At 41.8% G+C, this 23,521-nt stretch overlaps 5 protein-coding genes and 1 long non-coding RNA gene across 9 annotated transcripts in view; 5 read left to right on the top strand and 1 right to left on the bottom strand.

Moving 5' to 3' along the window:
- The window catches only part of LOC125765649 (uncharacterized), a 67,747-nt gene that overhangs the window by 36,051 nt on the left and 8,175 nt on the right, over positions 1-23,521 (top strand). For all 3 annotated transcript variants that reach the window (XM_049431006.1, XM_049431005.1, XM_049431004.1), the window contains 6 exons: positions 14,708-14,819; positions 14,901-14,998; positions 20,521-20,641; positions 20,751-20,816; positions 20,924-21,008; positions 22,164-22,249. In XM_049431006.1, coding sequence (XP_049286963.1) covers positions 14,708-14,819; positions 14,901-14,998; positions 20,521-20,641; positions 20,751-20,816; positions 20,924-21,008; positions 22,164-22,249 — 568 coding nt within the window. The remainder of the gene's footprint in view (positions 1-14,707; positions 14,820-14,900; positions 14,999-20,520; positions 20,642-20,750; positions 20,817-20,923; positions 21,009-22,163; positions 22,250-23,521) is intronic.
- LOC125765685 (uncharacterized) lies at positions 1,386-2,735 on the bottom strand. Its single transcript, XR_007418605.1, has 2 exons — positions 1,913-2,735; positions 1,386-1,849 (listed from the first exon to the last, which is right to left on the bottom strand). It is a non-coding gene; the product is annotated as an uncharacterized LOC125765685 (long non-coding RNA).
- LOC125765667 (zinc carboxypeptidase-like) lies at positions 5,002-6,227 on the top strand. Of its 2 annotated transcripts, none has more exons than XM_049431042.1 (2): positions 5,002-5,144; positions 5,213-6,227. In XM_049431042.1, the coding sequence occupies exons 1-2, from the start codon at positions 5,017-5,019 to the stop codon at positions 6,120-6,122; spliced, it is 1,038 nt and encodes a 345-aa protein (XP_049286999.1). In that variant the 5' UTR covers positions 5,002-5,016; the 3' UTR covers positions 6,123-6,227. The 2 variants fall into 2 exon arrangements, with proteins under 2 accessions (XP_049286999.1, XP_049287000.1); XM_049431043.1 differs by having other exon boundaries at positions 5,097-5,144; positions 5,202-6,227.
- On the top strand, positions 6,901-8,143 carry LOC125765668 (zinc carboxypeptidase-like). Its single transcript, XM_049431044.1, has 2 exons — positions 6,901-7,055; positions 7,126-8,143. Exons 1-2 carry the CDS (start codon positions 6,946-6,948, stop codon positions 8,048-8,050), a joined length of 1,035 nt encoding a protein of 344 aa, XP_049287001.1. The 5' UTR covers positions 6,901-6,945; the 3' UTR covers positions 8,051-8,143.
- LOC125765671 (zinc carboxypeptidase-like) lies at positions 8,251-9,737 on the top strand. The gene is made up of 2 exons (XM_049431049.1): positions 8,251-8,700; positions 8,773-9,737. The coding sequence occupies exons 1-2, from the start codon at positions 8,621-8,623 to the stop codon at positions 9,683-9,685; spliced, it is 993 nt and encodes a 330-aa protein (XP_049287006.1). The 5' UTR covers positions 8,251-8,620; the 3' UTR covers positions 9,686-9,737.
- Positions 10,333-11,711, top strand: LOC125765669 (zinc carboxypeptidase A 1-like). Its single transcript, XM_049431045.1, has 2 exons — positions 10,333-10,491; positions 10,559-11,711. The coding sequence occupies exons 1-2, from the start codon at positions 10,385-10,387 to the stop codon at positions 11,466-11,468; spliced, it is 1,017 nt and encodes a 338-aa protein (XP_049287002.1). The 5' UTR covers positions 10,333-10,384; the 3' UTR covers positions 11,469-11,711.

Here is a 23,521-nt window from a genome sequence, read left to right as displayed (position 1 = left end):
CGCACATGGCTTAACGAGAAATGAAAGCAGACGGGACACTGTCGACAACGGACATGGGCAACCGGTGAGCATTTACTCAATCATTCGCCTAAGTTGCGTGCGTCCGGCCAAAGACACCTGACACCGCGAACGGAGGAGGTTATCAAAATTTATCGTTACCCATGTTGGGGCTGAACTATTTTATGTGCGTTTTGACTGTTTTGACTGTGTTTTTTCCTGCGGGTTACATGGCTGGTTGAATGGTAAGATTTGCAATGTGCCTTGGCCAGCGAGGGTTTTCGGAATTTGATCCCGATGAACGATTTCGACGACAGGGCCGGCCTCATGGGAAGCACGATGAATGGGAGTGAATGGTGATCACGGATCTCTGATCGCGTACCCGATGCTCCAGACAGGTTGGTTGCTCGCCGCCGGCCATACGACAGGGCATGGGATGCACGATTCTATTCGGCACAGTGAGCTGTGCAACGCCTACCGAAGAAGGACCACAAATGCGGCTTCCATCTTTGATCGTCGCTGCGCACTAAAATTGGATTATTTATGCGTGCGCTTTAACACGACGTCAAGTGTACTTTCTCACGCTAGCGAAGCCCTTTCGGCTGCTGACAGCATGATGAATATTCCATTTCACATCACCCGAAGATGCATCACGGATTGTATCAACAATTCTTTAGAATCAAACAGATCTTTCATGAATTCTTTCATGATTATTGCAATGATCTCTCAGAATTATTGCAATACATAAAATTTATCTGTATTATAAGAAATTTTATTGCCAATTTTTAAAACTTCTCAAATAAACCGTAAAATCTGGAAAAGAAAACCCCAAATCACCGGATGGATACTTTGTAACGCAGCACTTCAAGCACAACATACTCAGTTGATGATTTTCAGTACATTTCCACAATGAAATATGACTTCATATTTATTAAATTCACTCACCTCAACACTTCATTAACATTGTGCACGATTCGGTTCGACACAACAGCAAGAACAACTTTAAAAAAAACACAGCAATGATCACGTTTCAACACCGATTCGAAAGCGCACAGTGTCTCGTTAACGGCAGCTCCTTTCGACAATTAAAATTCGTTCGTTCTCGTTAAGGTGCCGTTGGGGGGATGCTGTGGAATGCTAAAATGTTGTTTTCCGTTGATTAAAAATGAGCATCCCACAAAAAAACAAAACAAACAAACCAGATTACAATCCACCGAAACCGTGTAATTGTTTCCGAGGTGAAAATAACAACAGAACTCACCTTTCGACATGCATGCGTGCGACTAATGGATGAGTTAATTGTTCGAAATTTGATACCACACATGGCACAAGCAGAGCAGTGAAAGAACACTGAAGAAGCAAAACATAAAACACGGAACTACAATCTCTTTTTGGTTTTACTGGCACTTTTCGCTGTTTGGACGAGGGTGTCCCCAAGGTTCGGTTGTTGATGTTTTATGGATTTATTCAATCGCCAAACATGTCCATGGTAATGTTGGGGAAGAACTGGGCTTTCATTTTTATCAACCAAGCAAAAGTTCACACCGAGCCTGGCAAACGAATAGGCTCATCTGATCTGGCCATCTTGAGGGAAGTGAAATATGTTCACATTATTTCCAATCGAACAAGACTCGACGGAACGATTTAGTGTCACCGCAAAACTGTACATTTCCCATGGTAACAAGAGCCTACGGACTTATCGGTCGGTCGGTCACCGACGTGGGGTTTTGCGGTAAAACAGTGTTTCCATACAGGACAATCTGAATTCCTCACACACCAGAGACCCATTGCTCATAATCGCTTCTCATAAATTCTTTGCTCAAATGGAGCCAGGTTTGTGTTTTTCTTCGTTCTACAAAAAAAATATTTGCTACCGAATTGACGCTATTGTAAATCGTACCGATACTAAGCATACCTTTCTCCGTCGGTTCGATGTCCGCTGTTTGTGTACGGCAGTCCAGCACAAAATATATGTTTATGCCACGTTCGTCCGGTGTTGCGACACCCGGTAGCACCAAAACTCGATGCTGATCGAGTGAACCAAAACCGATGCGAATTTATGAATCTCCACAGCACCATTCCATCGTGCACCGCTTTCCCGAAATGGCACACCCGGGTCCTTCATTGCTTGGTAGCTTTTGCCTTATCGGGACAAGCTTCCCGTTTTCCCTGGGTTGTACACCGGGTGGTACACTGGGTCTGTTGTGCATGCGATAAAAGTCTCGAACTCGTTTAGACACGTATTTATAATGCAGCCGTCTGCTCGGTAGAAATGTTTGCAAACAAGATGCACACCTTCGACCAGACATGACATCGAGCAAAACTCTTCTCGTGCGTTGTGTGGACACTATGCAGATCAAGCGCTGCTGGATGGATGTTAGCTAGTTGATAGGTTCCTACCGTATGCCTATTGCGTCGATTATGATAATAACGCTGAACTGGAGGACGTCAGAGGACGCTCCCGAACGGAGACAACGGAATTACCGATGGGAATGGGAAGCAACAGGAAGATCCGGTAGACCTACCACAACTGAAAAATTTACCGTAGTGTGTTTTCTCCGCTAAACAGCACGAACGCGCAGAAAAAAGGGGAGCCCTTCTGCTTGCGGACGTTAATTATCACCGGTTTTGCTGTACCGTGGCAATAAAACTAATCGTCATAGCTTCCAACGCTGGCCGCTGTCTCGCGATGGAAGTAGTACTCACCCTCTCTACGCTATTCGGATTCGTCTCGACTCCGTTAGCTTCATCAAACCGTTCTTACCCTTCGCCCAAGGCGAGAGGTGAATGAAAAACACACCCGTGGCAAATACCTTTTGGTACCGGCATCTTGGATACCAGCGCCACGATGCTGACCGTGCCCGTGCGATTTTGCTTTATATGTTGAAAACTAACGAGCACACACTGCTGGAGGTTTGCTTTCCTTGTTTTCGATTCTTTAAATCAATTACTACTATTTAACACCTTTTATATTTGAATTAATAAGTTTGCCCGATCCATGGCGTTGATTAGGCGCGGAGCATTAGCGGGCTGTCTTCGGCACAGGTTGTGAGTAACTCCTTCGTTCGTGCTCCCCCGTTTTGCCAGGGTACACGCAACTCAAACCGTTGAATTGACGCATTATGGCGTTTGAGTTGTTGATGGAGGTTGTTTTTTCTCTCTGTTGTTGTCCTTTACTTTCTAGGATTTCCATTCGTTTTTAAGCAACAAGTGTATTTGGAGCTTCCACGTGTCGCGGCTTGCAGTTTATGGTGTTTGTTTTGCTCTCGGGGTGGAAAATTGCGGCTTCGGTGTCGGTACGAACAAATGAGCCGATGGTCGCGTGATAGAGTGTTAATAGTTATCGCATTTTGGGTGGTCTCGGTGGTGGCTACTATTATGGATGGGCCCACTGTTGCCGTTTACGGAGTCGTGAAGGTTGGTGTACGAGCTTAGGGCGAGGCATGAAATTTGTTGCAAACGATCGCAATTGGTATCAGTTTTTTGTATAGTGCGATAGGTTGTGAAAGGAACGGATAAATGTCCATCTGCGGATATCTGAGGAGCTGATAATCTTCGCAAGGACATAGACTTATCTTTCCGGACAGTTGTCTTAATGTTGAACACAGCTCTCGTTAGGTTCTCACGTTTCAAATACAATTTACTTTGTAAAAACTCCGCAACTGTAACAGTCTTCCCGATTTGGATTCATCCTCACCAGTAAGTGTAACATTTTATTCACTCAAACTGATTCCGGCAGTTTATTTACGGTTCGAACCCTTGTGCGATTGTGATCCAAAAAAAAAACACCTCTTACGCAAACATGTACGGCAAAGTGAAACAAAATGCTTAATCGAACCAATTTGTGCAGTCTGGTCTCGCCCGCCGGTATGGCGTAATGGTGTAAATTCCAATAACTCAGATTTACCCACGGGACACACCCGACGTGACCACCAAATCGGCCACAAAATAATGTGTTAATCTTACGTACGGAGGTTACATTCCCGCTGCACACAAATTGAGTTCTTATTCACCTGTTTTGGTTCACCTCTGGGTGAGATTTGGCTTTCGACATTCGTACCGGTTGGCAAAGTTCGCTTCGACAAATCGATTCCTTCCCACCAGATCTGACCCGAAACAAACGTGTCATAAGCTTACGACTTAACACCAAAAATTATGAACCATTTATCGAAAACGCAGCAATCAGAAATTTGTTCGTTTTTAGTCCCAGGACCCCAGCGTGTGTGTGGGCGTATGGGTGATCGCAGGAAATAACAGTCGATGTTCTCATTGGCTGTTAAGATCGTGATGTAGATCGGTGCTTAATTAGCATCCGTCGTAATTGGGTGTGTTTCTGTAATTAAGCAAAACGGGACTATGGTCCAATTAGGTGCAGAAACTTATGATCGAACCGGTGAAAACAGATCGTCTATGCGAATGCTACATATGTATTGCACGCATGCGATTCCTTGTTCTCTGTTTTCGTCTCTCTCTCTGTATTAACGGAGCGCAGCGGAAAATATCGATCGGAAAGGAATGTGAACCGATTAATTCTTCCACAATGGTACCATGAAGGGTGTCCCTGTGCGCTGGTGGCTGGTTAAACGTGTAAATGGACACCGTACCAGACCGCGGGCGACTATGCCTGAGTCAAACTATCAAGATACACCTGACAATTTGAGTTGTTTCTAATTCACGCACGCTTCATTCTCATGCATTCGCATGGTTGTTTGTGTTCCCATTTGATGGAATAATAGCAGATCTAAATTAAATATTGTTGGTGAAAAGGTTTCTTATGAACTCAAAGTCTCTGAAAACAGAATGTCGTTTTGCTCAAGAAAGTAATTAGAAAAAGTGAGAAATGAAAATAAACTAAAAGTAACTTAAACAAACAATATCAGAACTTTAATTGCTTCAAGTTCATAACAAATTGAAATTTAATTATATCGATTGTATATCATTGTGTGATATAAAAGCACGCTGTAGATAAATTGCATATTTTAGTTCATTCAAACTGTAGTTTAAATTTGATTGCCAATAATGACTTCGAAAATAGTACGAATTCAACTATTGGCTTTAGGAGCTTTCATGCTTACAATAGCAACTGTAAACTGTACACCGCATTTTGCACTTGATGGGAATTACACCAATTCAAACGTCCACTCTGGGTATGTTTAAGTTCTTCAAGGTGAAAAGAAAATAAACACTTTAGGTTTAATGAATAGCTTTCTTCCAGTTTTAGAAAACAAGATGTAGACGACTTTAATCCATTTGATTTCTTCTTAACGTACGATGAAACCAACCAATGGATGGATGCGCTTTTTGCTAAGTATCCAGAACAATGCACGATTAACACGATTGGACAATCGTACGAAGGTCGTGTTATCAACGCCATCATCATTAACCCAACCCAGGTCAAGACGGTCATACTGGTAGCGAACTTGCAGGGCCGCGAATGGGCCTCTATGACTTCGGCTATCTACATCATTCATGAGCTTATCCGGAATACTAAAAGCTACCCGGAGGCAGCTAATTTTCGTTGGATCATTGTCCCGATATCGAACCCAGATGGGTACGAGTACACCAGAGCTGAAGATCGCAACTGGAACAAGAATCGTGTCCCTAAATTGGATGACAACGTTGGGGTTGATCTAAATCGCAACTTTGGATACATGTGGGAGCTACTGACGAACGACGAAGACGCTAATCCGAACAGGGAGACATACCGCGGTATGAAACCCTTTTCGGAACCAGAAAGTCGTGCTATAAAAGATTTGCTGGTGATGAATGAGGATGCATACCTGTACGTTGATATGCACGTAGGCGGACAGCTTATACTTATTCCCTGGGGTTACACAGATAAACCGGCACCGAATGCAAATTTTTTGCGATCGGTGGCGCAAGCTGGCTCATCGGCCATATTGTCACGGACGAGCCAATACTACATAGTTGGCACATTAGGAGAACTCTTTAACCACCAGCCCGGAACAAGCATGGACTACTGCTACTCGATCGGTATTAAGGTTTGCGTTGAAATTAGGCTAACGAGTGAGGAATTAGTAAGTGATCCAAAAAATATCATACCACACGGTCAGGAAGCTCTTGCCGCTGTACTAGCGATGGCTGTAAAGGTAAATGGACCCTAAAGGCTATCAGGATTTGAATGGGATTGTTTTGAATACACTTACAAAGATGTTAAAACATTTAAAACACCAATAAAGTAGATATTCTGAAATCCTGTTATACATAAACTAACAGAATTAAAACCTCAACCTAACGAGATGAGTTTAACAATGAAGACACACACGTAAACACCCACAAAATGTAGACTAAGACTTGGAAATGGAATTCGTTACAATTACGGGATCTGACTAAACAAAAGAATTCCTATAACAAGGAACTCGGATTATTTCGCTTTGCCTTAAGTTCCTAAACGGCGTAAAGAAATTCACGGAGCTAAGTTCTGGTGCCGATTTCTTCGCCAATCAATCCAGCAACGAACAAGCACTGAGCTGATGAATGTCTGTGTGTTAGGTGCTGGAGTCCCAAAAGCAGACATCGTGGGCGTAGGTGTTTAAGCAATACACTAAAAACAATGTGCTTCGTGTGGGTGTCCCATTATTGGCATGGTAGGACGCTATTTCATCATTTTTTCTTAATTTTTCCAAGCACTCTCATAGCACCATAAAACATGAAGAATTTTCTGTATATATTTCTTAATTAAAAAATTGTTAAGCGATACATTTTGTTTATCACATCCAATAACTGTTCAATTATCAAATCAATTAACTTTACTTATTGTTTATAAACAAATTCAATTAACTCACTTAACGCTACTCGAGTTGATTCGCTCCGTACAATTTGCCTGGAATTGTTAAGCTGATTCTGCGATATATAAACCTTGTTGCAGAGCATTCCCAACGCTAGTAGTTTGTATAGTTTTGTTTAGAAACATTCCTGCACCTAAAAATGACCCAATCCATCTCTTTGAGGAGCATCTCCTCACTCACATCAGCTTTGATCGCCACAATCATTTGTGTACAAATGTTCGAAGCTAAACAGGTTGATATTCCAATCGAGTAAGTTTCGCTGGCTTTAATATTCTAAGAGTACTTCACATTATACATTAAACGATCGTCAACTCAACAGATGTCTGAATGAAACGAAAACGTCGAGCGATTACAACGTTTTCGATTTCTTCCTCTCGTACAATGAAACCCAAGAATGGCTAACGTTACTCGCGACCGAATATCCCGATAAGTGTCAACTACAAACCATAGGACAATCGACTGAAGGTCGTGAAATTAATGCCATCTCCATCTACAACGATCAACCGAATAAGATCATTCTGATAGGCAGCTTATATGCCCGGGAATGGGTTGGTATGACCTCCAGCATTTACATCATCCATGAGCTGATTCGCAGCTCGGCCCGCTATCCGGACGCAAATAAATTTCAATGGATAATAGTTCCGATGCCGAATCCGGATGGGTACGAGTACTCCAGACAACACAATCGCAATTGGATGAAGAATCGTTCCCCTCAACAAGATGGTAACATTGGTGTCTGTTTGGACACTAATTTCGATGTTCAGTGGGGCGGTGGTATTTCCGATACGTTTATCAAAACGACGGGGTCATGGTACCGTGGACCGGCACCATTTTCCGAACCAGAAACAAGAGCAATTAAAGAGCTAATGGAAAGCCATACGAACGTTACACTGCTGATCCATTTGCAAGGGATCGGGCGGTTGATCTTTACACCGTGGGCATACAAGGATGATCCGATACCGAACATAGACCTGGTGCATGCGGTTGCGAATGCTGGACGGAATGCGATCATGCAAGAATCACAACACGAGTTTGATATTGGAATCCTTTCCGACTATGCACCATTTCAATACGGCACATGTGTTGATTATTGCAACTTAATCGGAATCAGCGTGTGTCTATCGCTGAGGCAGCTAGATGGTACGTACGAGATGATGACGGACGAAATCATTCCGCTAGGTCAGGAAGCATTAGCGGCCATTCAGGCAATGGCGATAGAATCTAATTGGCAACAATGGCCATAAAATGGCTGTAGGCTTCGGGATAATGTTTGCAACGGTTAATAGACGCTTCGCCCAATCGAATTCTAAGTATCAATAAAGATGTATTGCAATTAACTTAGTTTGTCTCTCATTTCATTAACAAGTTCTATTGTTTTCTTATGTACGCTAAATGGCGGAATATATTTGTCTTCAGGGTTTCAAGGTTTAATTCTTCGTACATAAGGACTGATTTTATTTTTGCCCGGTCTTTGTGAACTTATTGCTCAGCCGACACTCGCATAATGAAATATACGTTATAAGAAATTCTTTGTACTAAATGTATTTTTGTACCAGCATGTAAAAAAAACTATGTTTCCAGTACTTACTTTCTTTAGTTACTCATTTATTTTACAGAACTCCACTTATCAAATTAATCAAAATCGTAATGTTTCTTCTACCATCCGTATCATCTCATTACGTACATTATAAACAAATATAATGCAAACATTAAACGGGTTTTGTGTATTGGTCCTGATGTCTGACGGTATAAATTCTCTGCAACGATCATATAACGAGCAGTTTTGTTGAGAGTATTAACGCGTAAACTTAGAAATGATTACTCAAAGTGTTTTCTACCAGCTTTTCATCTTGTTGGTGCTCTATTCCTGTCGCACTACCATATTTGTAATGAGGTACCTCATTAACTGCTAAAACCAGGGAAATCTTTAAAATTCTTGAATCTCCATTCATTTATACCTCCGTAGCTACGACGGTATTCGTGATCCAAAGGCTGCAATCACTTCTCTTATGACGTACAACGAGACGAACGATTTTATGTTCACACTAGCACAAATGTTTCCGCAAAGAGTTAAAGTGGAACGCATTGGAACTACAGCAGAAGGTCGCGACATCAACATGATCGTTGTAGACTATTCTTCCCCGAAAAATATTACCGTAGTTGCGAACTTATGTGCACGAGAATGGGTCGCTATGACGTCGATGATTTATTTCATCTTAGAAATTGTTTCCTGGCCTGAAAGACATGACGATCTTAGAGAATTCCGATGGAACATTGTTCCGATCGGTAATCCGGATGGTTATGAGTATACAGTCAATCACGAACGTTACTGGAACAAGAATAGATCTCCACAACCTGGTGGGACCTTCGGCGTTGATCTGAACGCGAATTTTGGATATCTGTGGGGAAATTCAAAACCCAACAACCCAACAGACGAAACATACCGTGGTTCAGCTCCATTTTCAGAGGAAGAAACAAAAGCGATCGGTACTCTGCTAGCCAGTTCGATCAATAGTACCATTCTCTACATCGATATACATGCATCCGCTCAAAGCATCATTTACCCTTGGGTGTATACTGAGGAACCAGCACAGCGAGTGAACGAAACTAGATCCGTCGCCCGTGCAGGTGCTGATGCAGTGAAAGCAGAATCTGGTACTATTTACAAGGTTGGCACATTGTCGGAATTACTACATTACAATTTGTATGGAACAAGTCTCGATTACTGCAATTCTTTGTCCATTAACGCATGCATTTGGCTCGATATATCGAATAATGGGTACGATCTGGAAGTTGGCGACATCCCAAAATATGGGAAGGAAGCGCTAGTAGCAATTAAAGCGATGGCCAAAGAAGCGAACCAATTAATCCTATCATAAGCAAAACTATTTGAGGAAAAAATAAATATATTTTTAAGCTCAAGCTCAACAATTTTTGTTATGTTTATTATTAATATCATTATATAATTAAACTACTTTCCTACTTTTGTAGAATGCTGTACACCACTGCATGAGAGCTGAAAATAATTACTCGAAAATCTAAGAACAATACAGTGTGAAAAATTCAATGATTGACAAACAAGATGAGGTCTCCTATGTTTTACATTTTTATAGGGTATGAATTGAAAATACAGTCAGTTTTATATTCAATTGCGACAGCTAAAAATGTAAATGACAAGCAAGGTAACACCCAAGCCTTGTGCCATTTCGCAGAGTTAAAATGTCCCTATAGTACGGCAATCGTAACATACAAGGGATACATCTCCCTACATACATATACCCGGAGAAACTTTCCACAAAGTGCCATGGGTTCGATATATAATGGCTTTACGAAATTACTTTCTTACCAAGAGACCATTAAACAAAAAACAAAGTTGGTTATTGATAAAAACCGATTAATTTTTCGTTTAATAATACTAACAGCACCATGAACTGATGTACTCATTAAAACGGAAATAATTATACCCAATCGAAATGATGTCACCCAATGCATATAAATGAGGGTTGCAGCGTCAAATACTCTTACTCCTTAGAGAGACAAATAAGCTTTTGACCCGCTAAATATATACTAGCTACAGTATGGTTCTTGGAGAAAACTTCAAACAGCGTTTCATGCTGTATTTATCGCTCTTCACCATATTTCCTATCGATTGCCTTGTTAATAATTCCGTACCACTATCGATGAGGTATGGATCGCTGGTTTGAATCTATTCGTTTGAGAACGATACACTATTTACCTATACAACATTTCAGTGATGTTTCCGACCCGGGCTATATTCTCAACAACTTCCTAAGCTATGAAGACACCAAAGAGTTCCTGGCACGTACGGCACAGCTTTTCCCGGATAAAGTAAGCATGGAAAAACTTGGAGAAACGGCATTGGGTCGCGACATCGTCATGGCCGTCATAAATCCTCACCCAGCGAAAACAGTCATCTTGGTGGCGAACTTACACGCTCGTGAGTGGGCCGCAATGACATCCGCTCTGTACATCATATCACAACTGGTGTACAGTAGGGATCAGTACCCGGAGCTGGCCAATATCCGATGGATGATCATGCCAATACCGAATCCGGACGGATATGAATACACCAGGGAATATGATCGCTACTGGAGCAAGAACCGATCTCCACAGCCCGGTGGAACGTTCGGTGTCGATCTGAATTCAAACTTTCCACAAATGTGGGGTAAGGATGATTACCCTATAAACCCGGACGATCGCAATTACAATGGGCCACGTGCCTTATCCGAGGAGGAAACTATTGCGGTTAGTGCACTGTTGGAAGAAATGGCCTTCGACACTATCCTGTACGTGGATATGCATACGTTCGGAAATCATATATTTCACCCTTGGGGTTTTGCAAGTGAACCAGCACCAGACGCAGAGAATGCTAGAACCGTAGCTTTTGCCGGCGCGGATGCGATTAAAGCAAATTTTGAGGAATATTACACCGTAGGAACACCGTCTGCTCTGTACCGTCCGGTGTACGGAACCAGTCTGGACTATTGCCATGTTTTGACTATAAAAGCGTGTGTTTGGCTTGAGATGACCAACAGTGGGTTCCAATTTGAGGAAAGTAAGATAGTACCGTACGCTGAAGAAGCTTGGACCGGAATCAAAGCAATGGTCATGAAGGCGGATGAATTGTCTGGTCTGTTCTAAGTTGTTAGACCTACACGTAGTGTTGGGTCAAGAGCGAAAGAGGTACCTCAATCGCTCCGCTCATCTTATTGTGCGCGCTCCCGCACAGCCCATGCGAAAAAGAGGTAGCTCCGTACGCAGCGCTACACACCACAAGGAACGCTACACACAGGAGCGATTGTGCGATGCGCTTTTGGGAAATTTTGCAAAAAAAAATTAAATTGATTTATTTTAATGCGAATCGGTTGAAAAAAGTTTCTTTTCACTCAAATAATGCTTTAAAAGAAGAAAAGAATAAAAAATAATCAAAAAAAATTAAAAAAAATTTCAACCCGACTATTTTATAAGGCTTACCCGTTGCCATTTTTTTGAGAAATTTAGCAAAATTTAAAAATTTGTTTTATTATAATGCGAAATTGTTGCAATAAGTTTCTTTTCACTCCAATAATGCTTGAAATTAAAAAACGAATAAAAAATAATAAAAAAAAATGTAAAAAAATCTACAAATTTGTCAACCTACTAATCCTCATTTTTGGACCAAGTTTTGTCTATAACTCGGTCGCTATCCAACGGATCGCCAATCTGTGCCAAAACCTGTGGTCGATAGATGGCACCAATGGCTACATTTTCTTCTTGGACGGCCATGCCCTCAGATGTCTCTGCCAGAAGTTATTCGAGGAACCAAGTTCCGTACCCTGTTTGAGAAAATGTAAAATTTTCCTCATTTTTCAGCAATTTAGCAAAATTTATAAATATGATATATTTTAATGCGAATTTGTTGCAATAAGTTTCTTTTCACTCAAATAATGCTTTAAAAACAAAAAAGAATAAAAAATTGGAAAAAAAAATTTAAAAAAAATTTCAACTTGAAAATTTCATAAGGGGTACCCCTTGCCATTTTTTTGAGAAATTTTGCAAAAAAAATTAAATTGATTTTTTTTAATGCCAATCGGTTGCAATGTGTTTCTTTTCACTCAAGTAATGCTTTAAATAAAAAAAAAGCGTGAAAAATAATCAAAAACTCAAAAAATTCAAAAAAATAAAAATTTACTAAGGCTCATTTTTGCACCAAATTTTGCCTATAACTCGGTCGGTATCCAACGGATTTCCAATCTTTAACCTGTGGTCGATAGATGGCATTAATGACTACATTTTCTTCTTGGATGGCCATGCTCTCAGATGTCTGTGCCAGAAGTTATTAGAGGAACCAAGTTCCATACCCTGTTTAAGAAAATGTCAAATTTTCCTCATTTTTGCACCAAGTTTTGCCTATAACTCGGTCGGTATCCAACGGATCGCCAATCTTTAACCTGTGTTCGATAGATGGCACCAATGGCTACATTTTCTTCTTGGACGGCCATGCTCTCAGATGTCTGTGCCAGAAGTTATTAGAGGAACCAAGTTCCATACCCTGTTTTAGAAAATGTAAAATTTTCCTCATTTTTGCACCAAGTTTTGCCTATAACTCGATCGGTATCCAACGGATCGCCAATCTTTAACCTTTGGTCGATAGATGGCGCCAATGGTTACATTTTCTTCTTGGACGGCCATGCCCTCAGATGTCTGTGCCAGAAGTTATTCGAGGAACCAAGTTCCATACCCTGTTTGAGAAAATGTAAAATTTTCCTCATTTTTGCACCAAGTTTTTCCTATAACTCGGTCGGTATCCAACGGATCGCCAATCTTTAACCTTTGGTCGATAGATGGCACCAATGGCTACATTTTCTTCTTGGACGGCCATGCCCTCAGATGTCTGTGCCAGAAGTTATTCGAGGAACCAAGTTCCGTACCCTGTTTGAGAAAATGTAAAATTTTCCTCATTTTTCAGCAATTTAGCAAAATTTATAAATGTGATATAATTTAATGTGAATTTGTTGCAATAAGTTTCTTTTCACTCAAATAATGCTTTAAAAACAAAAAAGAATAAAAAATCGGAAAAAAAAATTTAAAAAAAAATCAACTCGAAAATTTCATAAGGGGTACCCCTTGCCATTTTTTTGAGAAATTTTGCAAAAAAAATTAAATTGATTTATTTTAATGCCAATCGGTTGCAATGTGTTTCTTTTCACTCAAATAATGTTTGAAATAAAAAAAAGAATAAAAAATTAAAGAAAATTAAAAAAAATGTAAAAATTTGAAAATTTCATAAGGCTATAGCTATGAAGGCTATAGTGGGTCAAGAGCGAAAGAGGTATTTGAATCGCTCCGGTCATCTTATTGTGCGCCCTCCCACACAGCTCACGGGAAAAAGAGGTAGCTGTATCGCAGGAATCGCTCCAGCGTGTAGCGCTCCTTGTGGTGCGAAACTTTGTTCCTGGGAGCGCATCGCACAATCGCTCCTGTGTGCAGCGCCCCGTGTGGAGCTATCTCAAGCGCACTGCACACTTTAGAGAGCGAGAGTGGTGCGCTCCGTTCTTGCAAAAGCGCTACTTGACCCAACACTACCTACACGATATGATAAATATATTACGAAGCGTTGTTCAGTACAGCATTATTATTTCATTGCTCTAACTACACACCATTTAATGCCCATTAAAGTTCTGATTTCTCTAGCTTAGAACTACCTATATTTACCTAAAGTTAATTGAGAATTTGACAAGGCAAATAAGAAACCTTGGTGCTTGTGGGGCTCTCGTAGATCCTGCGAGTCGGATGGGAAATTATTTTCGTAAACAATAAACACATAACAAACAGTCATACATTCATCCACTGTTCAGTCGCATAAAGTCCTCCACTGCTCGTAATCCGCGACAGTATGTTGTTAATAGCAAAATTTAATTAGATTTCAATATTCACAATTTCGCTGATTACACATTGTAATCAACAAAAATTATATCTGGTAAATTATCGGATTGGCCACGTAGTACATTTTGCCCTACGATAACAACAGGAGATTATCGAACATTACGAATGACCGAATGTACAATGGACATTCAACGGTACAATCGCGATCTTCTGTACAGTATGGAAATGAGACATGGACTACAATCAACGATATGTTGCTGTGGGCTAACGTTACGTTTGGGAATTCTGTGTGTTTTACATTAGATAAAGTGATCAGTCCACAAAGTTACAATATATTTTCATCGTCAGATGGATTGACTTTTACAAATGGACAAAGTATTTATTTCTTGACAAAGTAGCTTGATTCTTCAGTAGTGTATCAGTAGTGTTCAGTAGTAGTGCATAATACTGAGCACTATATCATCATCTGGTGCAAGTCTGTAATTATTTCTCTTATTTTCATTTCCATTCTATAGCGATGAGAAACAAATCGACTTTGCAGAACAGTTGGAATCGGTAGCTTACGTGCTGTGTGGAGATGGAACGGTGACATATGATAAGTTCTGCCAAATATGGCATGCCAAAGGGGTAAGTAAAACAAATAGACTCAGCATTAAACTTTCTGTATGATTTTTTTTTGTTTTACTATATCTTCTTTTTGCGAACCAGATTCTTGATAAGCTCTACCGACTAATCGACGTCGATTCCACCAACCTTATATCGACCAATCAAATAATGGAGTTCATCTCGAACCTAACCAACTCACGGTAAGTAACGGTCACGTCAAATCCTCTGTAGCAGAACACATTCCAACGGTCCATTTCGATCGAATAATTAAATCTTCCCTACTGTGAAGGGCACGAAAAAGGGCCCGCTAGTGTCACAAACATGGACACCGGCACTGTGTATTGCCGATGGATAATTAAATCCGTCACAACTATTCCGACACCTTCGCGCGTATGAAAAGTAGATCTATTTCAATCACGACGCCGTGATTAGTTTTTCCCAAATGAGGCGCACGGCTAGCATACGTCTAGGAAGGTTGCCGGTGGAAAACACGTCACACGACGGCTTGTCCGGTACCATCAACGTCGAAAGCGTTTGTAACGTTCGGTAAATAAACGATGTTTTGCTCACTTTCTTCGAAACCATTTAAGGGTATTGGAAACAGGAATACGGTAGATCTTAATCGCACTAGTGCTTAGAGTCCCGTAGTATAACCCATCTTGGCTACTTGATACAGTGCTATAAAAACGTAAGATGAAGTCATGACCGCTCTATCCATCATCCGCTGTGACTCCGGCCGACTGTACAATGTGTTTTGCTAAGAGTGCAGTTCGTCATGGTTTCAAGCGTGTTTGACACCTGCCCGTATTCCAGAGCAGGGCACAAGATAGCAAATTCATCATCGAAATCATTCTATTAAGAGAACCTTTCCTACCTTAATCAGCGGCGTAATCGATTCTCCTTTTTGCCGCATAGTATCGCGTCTAAGGCACCGATCCGGTTTGCAATGAAAGCGATTGACCACATTTCCTCCGGTAGTCTGTTGCTGCGAACGTGTTTGATCGTTTGCGATGAGATCAACCGATCGATACTGGTCCATCGCATCCACCGGCGAATTACGGTAGATCTTTTGATTTGATGGACAGCAAAATTACGGTAGCAGCGGCGTTGCCATACCTGATCGACGGCCAAGTGAAGAGTCGTTGTACCAGCTATCACACTTCACAAGCACACCCAGACACACATAAAAACGAACTTGAGAAGAAACTTACTAATGTCCGTTGAAGTGAGTCCCATTACGTAGCAAAATCGTCAGGATCGGTAACCCAACGTGGTAGCGATATTACACTGCATAAATTAAATACACTCTGCAACATCACACGCAACACTCCGAGCGTTCCTGTGGTCAATATTGAACATGGTTAAATGTCTCATACGTATCCGTAGGTATAGTGTCAGAGAAGAGAACATCGCTTCACGCAGTAATGTACAGTTACGTACAATATAGGAGCAAGAACCAATTATAGTGACAGTAACGTGTCACTAGCACACGTAACGCAGACACCGGATCGAGTTTGAACGACTATCGATCTCCTGCGTCGAACAAGAATGAATCCTAGATGCAACTTTAGATATGATGTGCAGATGTTCAATCAGTTGTGCCATTTTTGGAAGCACTAGAATAAGTGGTTAGCTATATTTAAGTGATAAAGAGAGTGAAAAGTGTTAACAAAAATGAGAAAAAGTGATCATGGGCAAACCAAGATCGAAAAAAGAAAGCGTTTGTCTTTATAGCTTTAGAAGACATTTAATTATGATCACATAAATGCTAAATGGGACATCTATTCATTCCCACTGTCTTAGTACATCGATGACAGATGATGTCCTGTTGATTGATAGGAAAAGAATTTTGTTTGTCGCTTGTGTTTCTTGTACATTTCGGTCACTTGTATGGTGACAGTAAGGATTATCAAGATGTTCATGATCCCATATATTTATATGAGGATACTTTCTACCTATTCAATCTTCGTTGTAGGTAGCTCTTAAATGCTATTGAAACGCACGTGAAAACAGCCACAGTGCGAGCCCATTCAGCTGCTTTCGACACGATCGTTTCAACCGTTTCTTGAGCATTCACTAAAACCCGCATTTTGTCCACAATGCAGCAAAAGAAACGCATGATCGTTTGCGGTGCCACGCGTACTCACCTGTGAACGGTGGTACTGGACGAGACTAGCGCAAATGGATACATTTTGCCGATTGACAAATCGTAAATCATCGCAAAACCTTGCGCTTGTGAGTTGGCGTACCCGCACAAGTAACCCTGCCGTACGATTACGCACCGGTGCAGCAACCAGCTTCGCAAGGGTTCATAAATTATGTCGCGAAAAGTAATAAAATAAATGGAATGGAAACCAGATGAAGCTCCGGGCTCAGAAACATTCCGCAACGCGTTCAGCTAATCAGCAAACTGATCGGTTTACTGCTGCTGCCACGTTTCGGTGGCTGTTCCCATGCCACCGATTGCTTCCTGCACCCTGGCAGGCTGAGACCGTCGCATTCGGAGGAATACGTTTTTTTTTTTTTGAGCAAGAATTTCACGCACACAATCTTCTTCCGTTTGCAGCTATTGATAAATAGCTCGCGAGTGTATGATTTATCGATCGCAGCGTTTGCGTGAATGTTAACAAGTATATTAGAAAAAATAAAAGCCTCGTTTCTTTTCGCGCTCGCCTTAATCGATCGATGACGATGGTTGGAAAAAAAGGGAGCACCGGGACGATCGAACCCATCGGCAAGAGGGAACATAATTTACGAGCCGTGAAAACCGGACAGTTTGAAATGGTTATGCAGACAGATGGACAACACACGGTGGCAACGCAATGAGCAGGAATTAGATGCCCGGTGCACAAAACGTACGGGAAGAAATCTGTACCGAAAAGATGCAATCCAGAAGCATGCCACCGTGCCGAAGCAAATGATTCATCAACTTACCCCGGGCACGGTTAAACCCGTATAATGGGACCCGCGGTCAGGTCGTAATTTCTGCTCAACGCGAAAAATAGCTTCAAACAGCAAAAGAGAAAAAAGAGCAAAACAAAAATGACAAAACTTTGCAACGATCTTCACATTCGAAATGGCGGGTTTTTGCGATGCATGCACTCTTCGAAACCCAAGGCTTGTGGTTGCGCTTCGTGCTGCAATCACATTAAAATGTTTACTGCTGTTTGCACCCGGGACCTGCGTCGTGGGAATGGATTCATGATGATGCGTGATTATGGTAAATAATTAATATGTATTGACTTTATTCTGCCGGATGGAGCTACCGCTTTTTGTGCTCTGTGGGCCGTGTAGTTGGCCCTTTTCGCAAAACCTCGATACATTGCACGGTATCACATTCTGACATGGTTTAGTTACAGAGTTACACTACGATTTCACCATAAAGACATTGGTTTTTGGAAAGCGTATGAAACGGGAGCAAAGTACAGAGTTTCACTCTTTTTGTATCGTTTTAATTGATTGATGCCAAAATATTCGAATCGCTTTCCGATACAGCTTCGATCGTTTTGCAAACAAAATTTCAGCTTCATGTTTTAGATCTATAACCTAAACGCTCTTACTTACCCAAAGGAAAGGATCGTGACCAACTTTGACAAACTGCAAAACACTCCATCATACCGCCACAACAACTCCCCCATTGTTGTTTTGTTTACTTTACCACAAGCTGCTCAAAAAAAACAAGATCCCAGGTCAAAACTTGCAGAATGAATGGTAGCCTAAGCGGACGTTTGCCGCCGAAGTAGATAGTTTTCCTTCATTTTTCACGGCACGACATAACGCAAACGAATAGGCGGAGTGCAAAGTCACGAATGCAGGCAAACGTTGATCATCATCATCATCACAATAAACATAAACATTGAACACCTTTTGCGCTCGTGGTCGCGTGGATAGTGCGATCGTTTTGGGTAGATTAGATTTTGCGACGAATTTCTTCCAGTTTGCAGGAACTCACATTTGGCACGAACCTGGTGTCAATCGTTGCTAGTGATCGAGGACCGTATCGCGTGACCTACGCCCTGTGCGAGGAATCCGTTTACGATAAATCGGCCATCCATTGGACGGCGGAATGGTGGACGGAGGTCGTCGCAGTAGCAGATGGAATGATTTATTTCTCTCAATCGTGCGTGGTGGATCCTTATTTGATCGTGCTGTGTACGACTTGCTGATGGATGAGATGCGAAAAAAATATGGAAACCGCAAGTAGTGCTCAGCTTATATATGGCTAATCAAGATTTATAGTGTACCGCGGAGCGTGCGGTTGTAGACGAAGCGCGTGATAGATGGCTGAACCTGCAGGAACGCTGTTCGCCACGGGGAATGTAAAGCGATTTGTCAACAGGAGACACCGGTAAACGATCGCTTTCCACTACTGCAGAAGGTGAATCGGTTTCGACGAAGAGGAAACATGGTCGACACATCAATTTCTTGTAAATGAAGATACAAACTTAATCACTATACATTGGAGATTCATGTGTCAAAGTCAAATAATTCCCCAACAAAATAACGCCTCATGTTAAGACAACGTTTTTCAACAATATTGCCCACATGGTTTCCAAACCATCGCAGCACACACATGTCCTTGGCCAACATGACTGTTACGATTTTGAACTACCCGTTTCAGATGCGTGTAGGTTCCCTATCTGGCCGTCATTTGCCCCGAAGCCATCAATGGTACCCTTGCTTTGTTTTGAGGAAATTCCACCTTAACGCCATCAGTGTCACCCCGATTCGTCGGTCGAGTAATCTCGTTTCGGGCCCAAAGAAAGCCAATTAACCAGGTATGGGATCACCTTTTTGTTTTGTTTCTTTGGAGCTCCTCTGCAATGAAATGAATCGTACCGCGATTTAAGGTTATCACCTGTGCGCTTCTCAAGGTGATGCCTTTCCTTCGACTGCTTACAGTAAGATCGATTATCTGAACGAGTCGGATGGTTACCATGTTTGGTACTGGAACTGAGCAAAGTTTAACACTTGTCCACTACTGAATGGCCACTGCACAGGCACAATCGCCGGACCGGACGAAGGTTTATGTCTTTCTCAGCTCATGTTTCCTTTTGTTGATAAATGAAAACTTTGAATGAAACAAACAATAGATAGTGCGGACGCCCTGCATGATGAAGTGTAAATTGGTTCCCTATAAGGGTTTTATAAGATGAAAACCTATTCAAGTCAAACGATGTCAACGAAACAACAGATGTCAATTAATTATGGAAGACATAATTAATATCGGTTAATGTTATCGGTTGTGATTTCATCGTATTAATTGATTATTTGTAAAAAGCTATTGAACTTTTAAGTGGCTCTATCAAAAGTGACAAGAAAATTAAAAAAAAACAACTCCGAATATAAATGTCACTCATCAGAGAGTCACGAGGTATACCAAAATTGGGTCTGATGACCTTTCCTCAAAAGAAGGTAGGATGCAACCGTTTCCCATATTGGACAACAATGAGTTGTTTTATTTTTGTCATAACGCTTCTAAACATATGGGACAACATTTGTTCACGATTGGTCACGCGTAGAACTGAAGAAGTCCTCACTGGTTTTAAGTTTAATTGATGCACTTTAGCACACACTGTTGGTGTCATTAATTACCAGTCAGTTTAATGTGAAGGCAAAGGTTACACTTTGCTTTCGAAGGAGAGCAAACAAAACTGTAACAACAAGTCGGTTTAGCAGAAAAACGCATCACGATATAACCATCGTTTCTTTTACTTTCCAGCCCGAGAACCGGCTTCGACAAATCTTCCCTGGAGCGACTGGAACAACTGTTCATTAAAACAGTCGGCAACGAGAAGGAGATTCGTCGGGAGGAGTTTAAGAAAATTGTAACCTCCAAAAACGTAAGTACCGACTGGCTCACCTCAATCATGAAACCACTAGGAATTCAAACTATCAATCCACCGAATTGGCGTAATGCGAGGTATCAATTTCAATCTTCAATTCACACAGCCATTCTTCACCGAGCGTGTGTTCCAAATCTTCGACAAGGACAACTCTGGTTCCATCTCCCTGCAGGTAGGTTATGATGATTGACTACTTCACAGTGACATTTCGGTTCCGAAACTACTAATTTACTTCTTTAACCCTACCGATTGGGTTGCTCTTTCTGTTTCGCTCAACAGGAATTCATCGATGCCATCCACCAGTTTGCCGGACAGTCGCCAGAGGACAAAATTAAGTTCCTCTTCAAAGTGTATGATTTAGACGGTACGGGAAACACATTCAGATTGATTTATTCTCCCTAATTGGTATCGATAATTAATAGATATCTTGGTGCTATCCCAAGCGCTATCCCGCTAGTCGGTGCAGAAATTATGACGATCGATTTAAACGATTGCCACAGGAAACGGGGAATGGTTGATTTCCTCGAGAAGAATCGATCGAATCGTCGTAAGAATGTGAACTTAAATTTCGAGTCTTCACCAAAAACCCCCCCGATACAATCCCCATTCCAACCGTTGGCGCATAGTCGCCGGAGGCTTTCAAAATGGTTTCACTTGCCTTAACGCTTTCGAAAAGACGAAAGCTTCCCGAGGCTTTTGTGCTCAATTGACCACCGACCTCACGACACGAGCCCTGACAGCTCACGTCATCGTTTTCTTTTTACTGCTCTCGATTGCTCTACAAACCGTGCAACCGCATACGAGCTTCCGTGCGTACATCTATCAACGCATGAAACGACGCTTATAACCGCATAATATGGCACGACATTCATGCTACAATCGAACTTTTCGCTTGTGGTCCGCTACTAGCTGCACGTCTATTTCCATCCGCAAGAATGTTTCACACAAGCAAACTGTCAATCTTGTGTCAAATATTCAGGCAATAATCTTCTCCGCCTTCTTCTGCCCTCTTAAAGCAGCTTAGAAGATGAATGAAAGCATTTGTCAAGCTAACTAAGCGTAAAAAAAAACACACACACACATAGTTTTGGGTTCGAAAGGTGTGTGTCGACCGCAGCACACACGTCTCGAGTTAAAGCTACCCGAAGAATTCAATCAGTCGTCCAACATGGTTCGAGCCGTCGTGTCGTGACAGAAACATGAAGATCACGTACGATCATCACAGCTCGATAAGCATCTAATCGGTGGTCTCATTATCTGCTTTATGGCTACATTACTGGCGCACCACGTAGGTCAGAGACACAAATTAATGGCGACTTGATTCTACACCACAAACTGACGCTCAGAAACAGAGAAGCACCTTCGTCTCTCCTTTTCACATCGTCATAACCAACCGATAGCATCCAAAACGAAAATCTCTTCACCCTTACATCTGATACACTTTTCTTTTCGTCCCGCTTTGCATGTGGAAAATCCATCCAACAAACAACTTCACGGCGGGAAAACAACACACCACCAGGTGACGGACTGATTCAACACCGTGAGCTACAGCATGTGATGCGGGCGTGCATGGAGGAAAATGGAATGCGTTTCTCCGAGGATCAGGTTGGTACTTCTTCTACGTACGCTTTGGCTTCCTCTTCTTGTCCTACTGCTGGGAACTCTCTGGGTCAGGTTATGTTTCGTTTCGTTGCTGCAAGAACAAGCATAGAAGTAGCGCTCGAGCGTTTCGGTGCAATGTCCACCCGCTCGCAACAGAACCAGCCGGTGGTGTGTAATGTTTACGGCCATCTATCGAAGCAGGTGAAGCCTCCAACCGGTAAGCCAACACGGAGACGGACAGTAATTTATAGCAGTCGCAGCAAACATGTATCACATGGCAGGACTTCAAAATCAAATGCAACGGCCACAGCATCAAAGTCGCGCATGTTTATCAAGCAGGTCCGGCTTTCCTTTGCCCCGTTTTGCCTGAACTCGCCTCAACAGTACATTCATCATAAGCGACGGTTTGTGGTCTTGAGATCCTGAGATATCTTGGGGTTTTTTTGTGTGTGTATATTTTCTTCTCGTTTGTGTCTCGTTTCAACCTCGTCACTTCTTCCATCGGCAATACGTGTATTTGTGTTTATCAATCGCAGAAAAAAGTGGGCGAATTGGAAAAAAAATACACACATGAGATGAATGCGCATTTCATTAAAATGTGGACCAATGGTACGAACAGCATGCGACTTATTACTTTGTACGGTTTGTATCGGTCCAGTCGTGGGCCAGTATATTGCTGTCATATTTCGCTGTGCGTGATATCTCGCTGGAGATTGTGTACGTAGAAAGTGTGTCCAAAATGTATAAAAAAAATTGCAACTTCAATTGCACTCATACTAAAGTATGAGAAACTTACTTTTAGTACAACGTTTGAGTTTTTAGTACAGACACATCCAGTTATACCTAGCAAGAAAAAACTGCTTTGGAAAAAAAGTTAATGTGGAGTTTTTTTTACTTTCAACTTAGTTTAAATAGACATTGCTGGCTTCGTGACTTTCAAGGGACACACATTGATGAAGTAATTTACGTCCCGAGTGGAACCATTCTCAATCGGGTTCCAATCTTTCCCGCTGAGCATTTACTTAAGATGTATGGACAATTTGTCCCATTTCCCGTACACCCTCTATGAGGAGGTGACCCTCTAATGGTGCCCGTAAACGGTTTTGCTGTTGCATATCACTCGAACCAATCTACCATCATTCCCCGTCTTTCCTTGCCCTTCGCATCGTGTGGGCACGCATAAATTATGCTTTCAATTTTTCAAACCTAATTAATTATCCCTTTCCCATCCCGGGTGTCCCGGCGATCGTTCCCGGGATCGTACCAATGTTGCGG

This window comes from Anopheles funestus, chromosome 2RL, assembly GCF_943734845.2.
Source record: "Anopheles funestus chromosome 2RL, idAnoFuneDA-416_04, whole genome shotgun sequence".
NCBI classification, from domain to species: Eukaryota; Metazoa; Arthropoda; class Insecta; order Diptera; family Culicidae; genus Anopheles; species Anopheles funestus.
The sequence above is the reverse complement of the archived record's forward strand: the minus strand, read 5'-3'. Positions and strand labels throughout refer to the sequence as shown.

Excerpts from the sequence above, each read along its gene's own strand:
- LOC125765667 (XM_049431042.1), top strand. The coding sequence starts at position 5,017 with ATGACTTCGAAAATAGTACGAATTCAACTATTGGCTTTAGGAGCTTTC. Across the intron at positions 5,145-5,212 it reads AATTCAAACGTCCACTCTGG|TTTTAGAAAACAAGATGTAG; the intron begins GTATGTTTAAGT and ends GCTTTCTTCCAG.
- LOC125765668 (XM_049431044.1), top strand. The coding sequence starts at position 6,946 with ATGACCCAATCCATCTCTTTGAGGAGCATCTCCTCACTCACATCAGCT. Across the intron at positions 7,056-7,125 it reads CAGGTTGATATTCCAATCGA|ATGTCTGAATGAAACGAAAA; the intron begins GTAAGTTTCGCT and ends TCAACTCAACAG.
- LOC125765671 (XM_049431049.1), top strand. The coding sequence starts at position 8,621 with ATGATTACTCAAAGTGTTTTCTACCAGCTTTTCATCTTGTTGGTGCTC. Across the intron at positions 8,701-8,772 it reads ACTACCATATTTGTAATGAG|CTACGACGGTATTCGTGATC; the intron begins GTACCTCATTAA and ends ATACCTCCGTAG.
- LOC125765669 (XM_049431045.1), top strand. The coding sequence starts at position 10,385 with ATGGTTCTTGGAGAAAACTTCAAACAGCGTTTCATGCTGTATTTATCG. Across the intron at positions 10,492-10,558 it reads TCCGTACCACTATCGATGAG|TGATGTTTCCGACCCGGGCT; the intron begins GTATGGATCGCT and ends ACAACATTTCAG.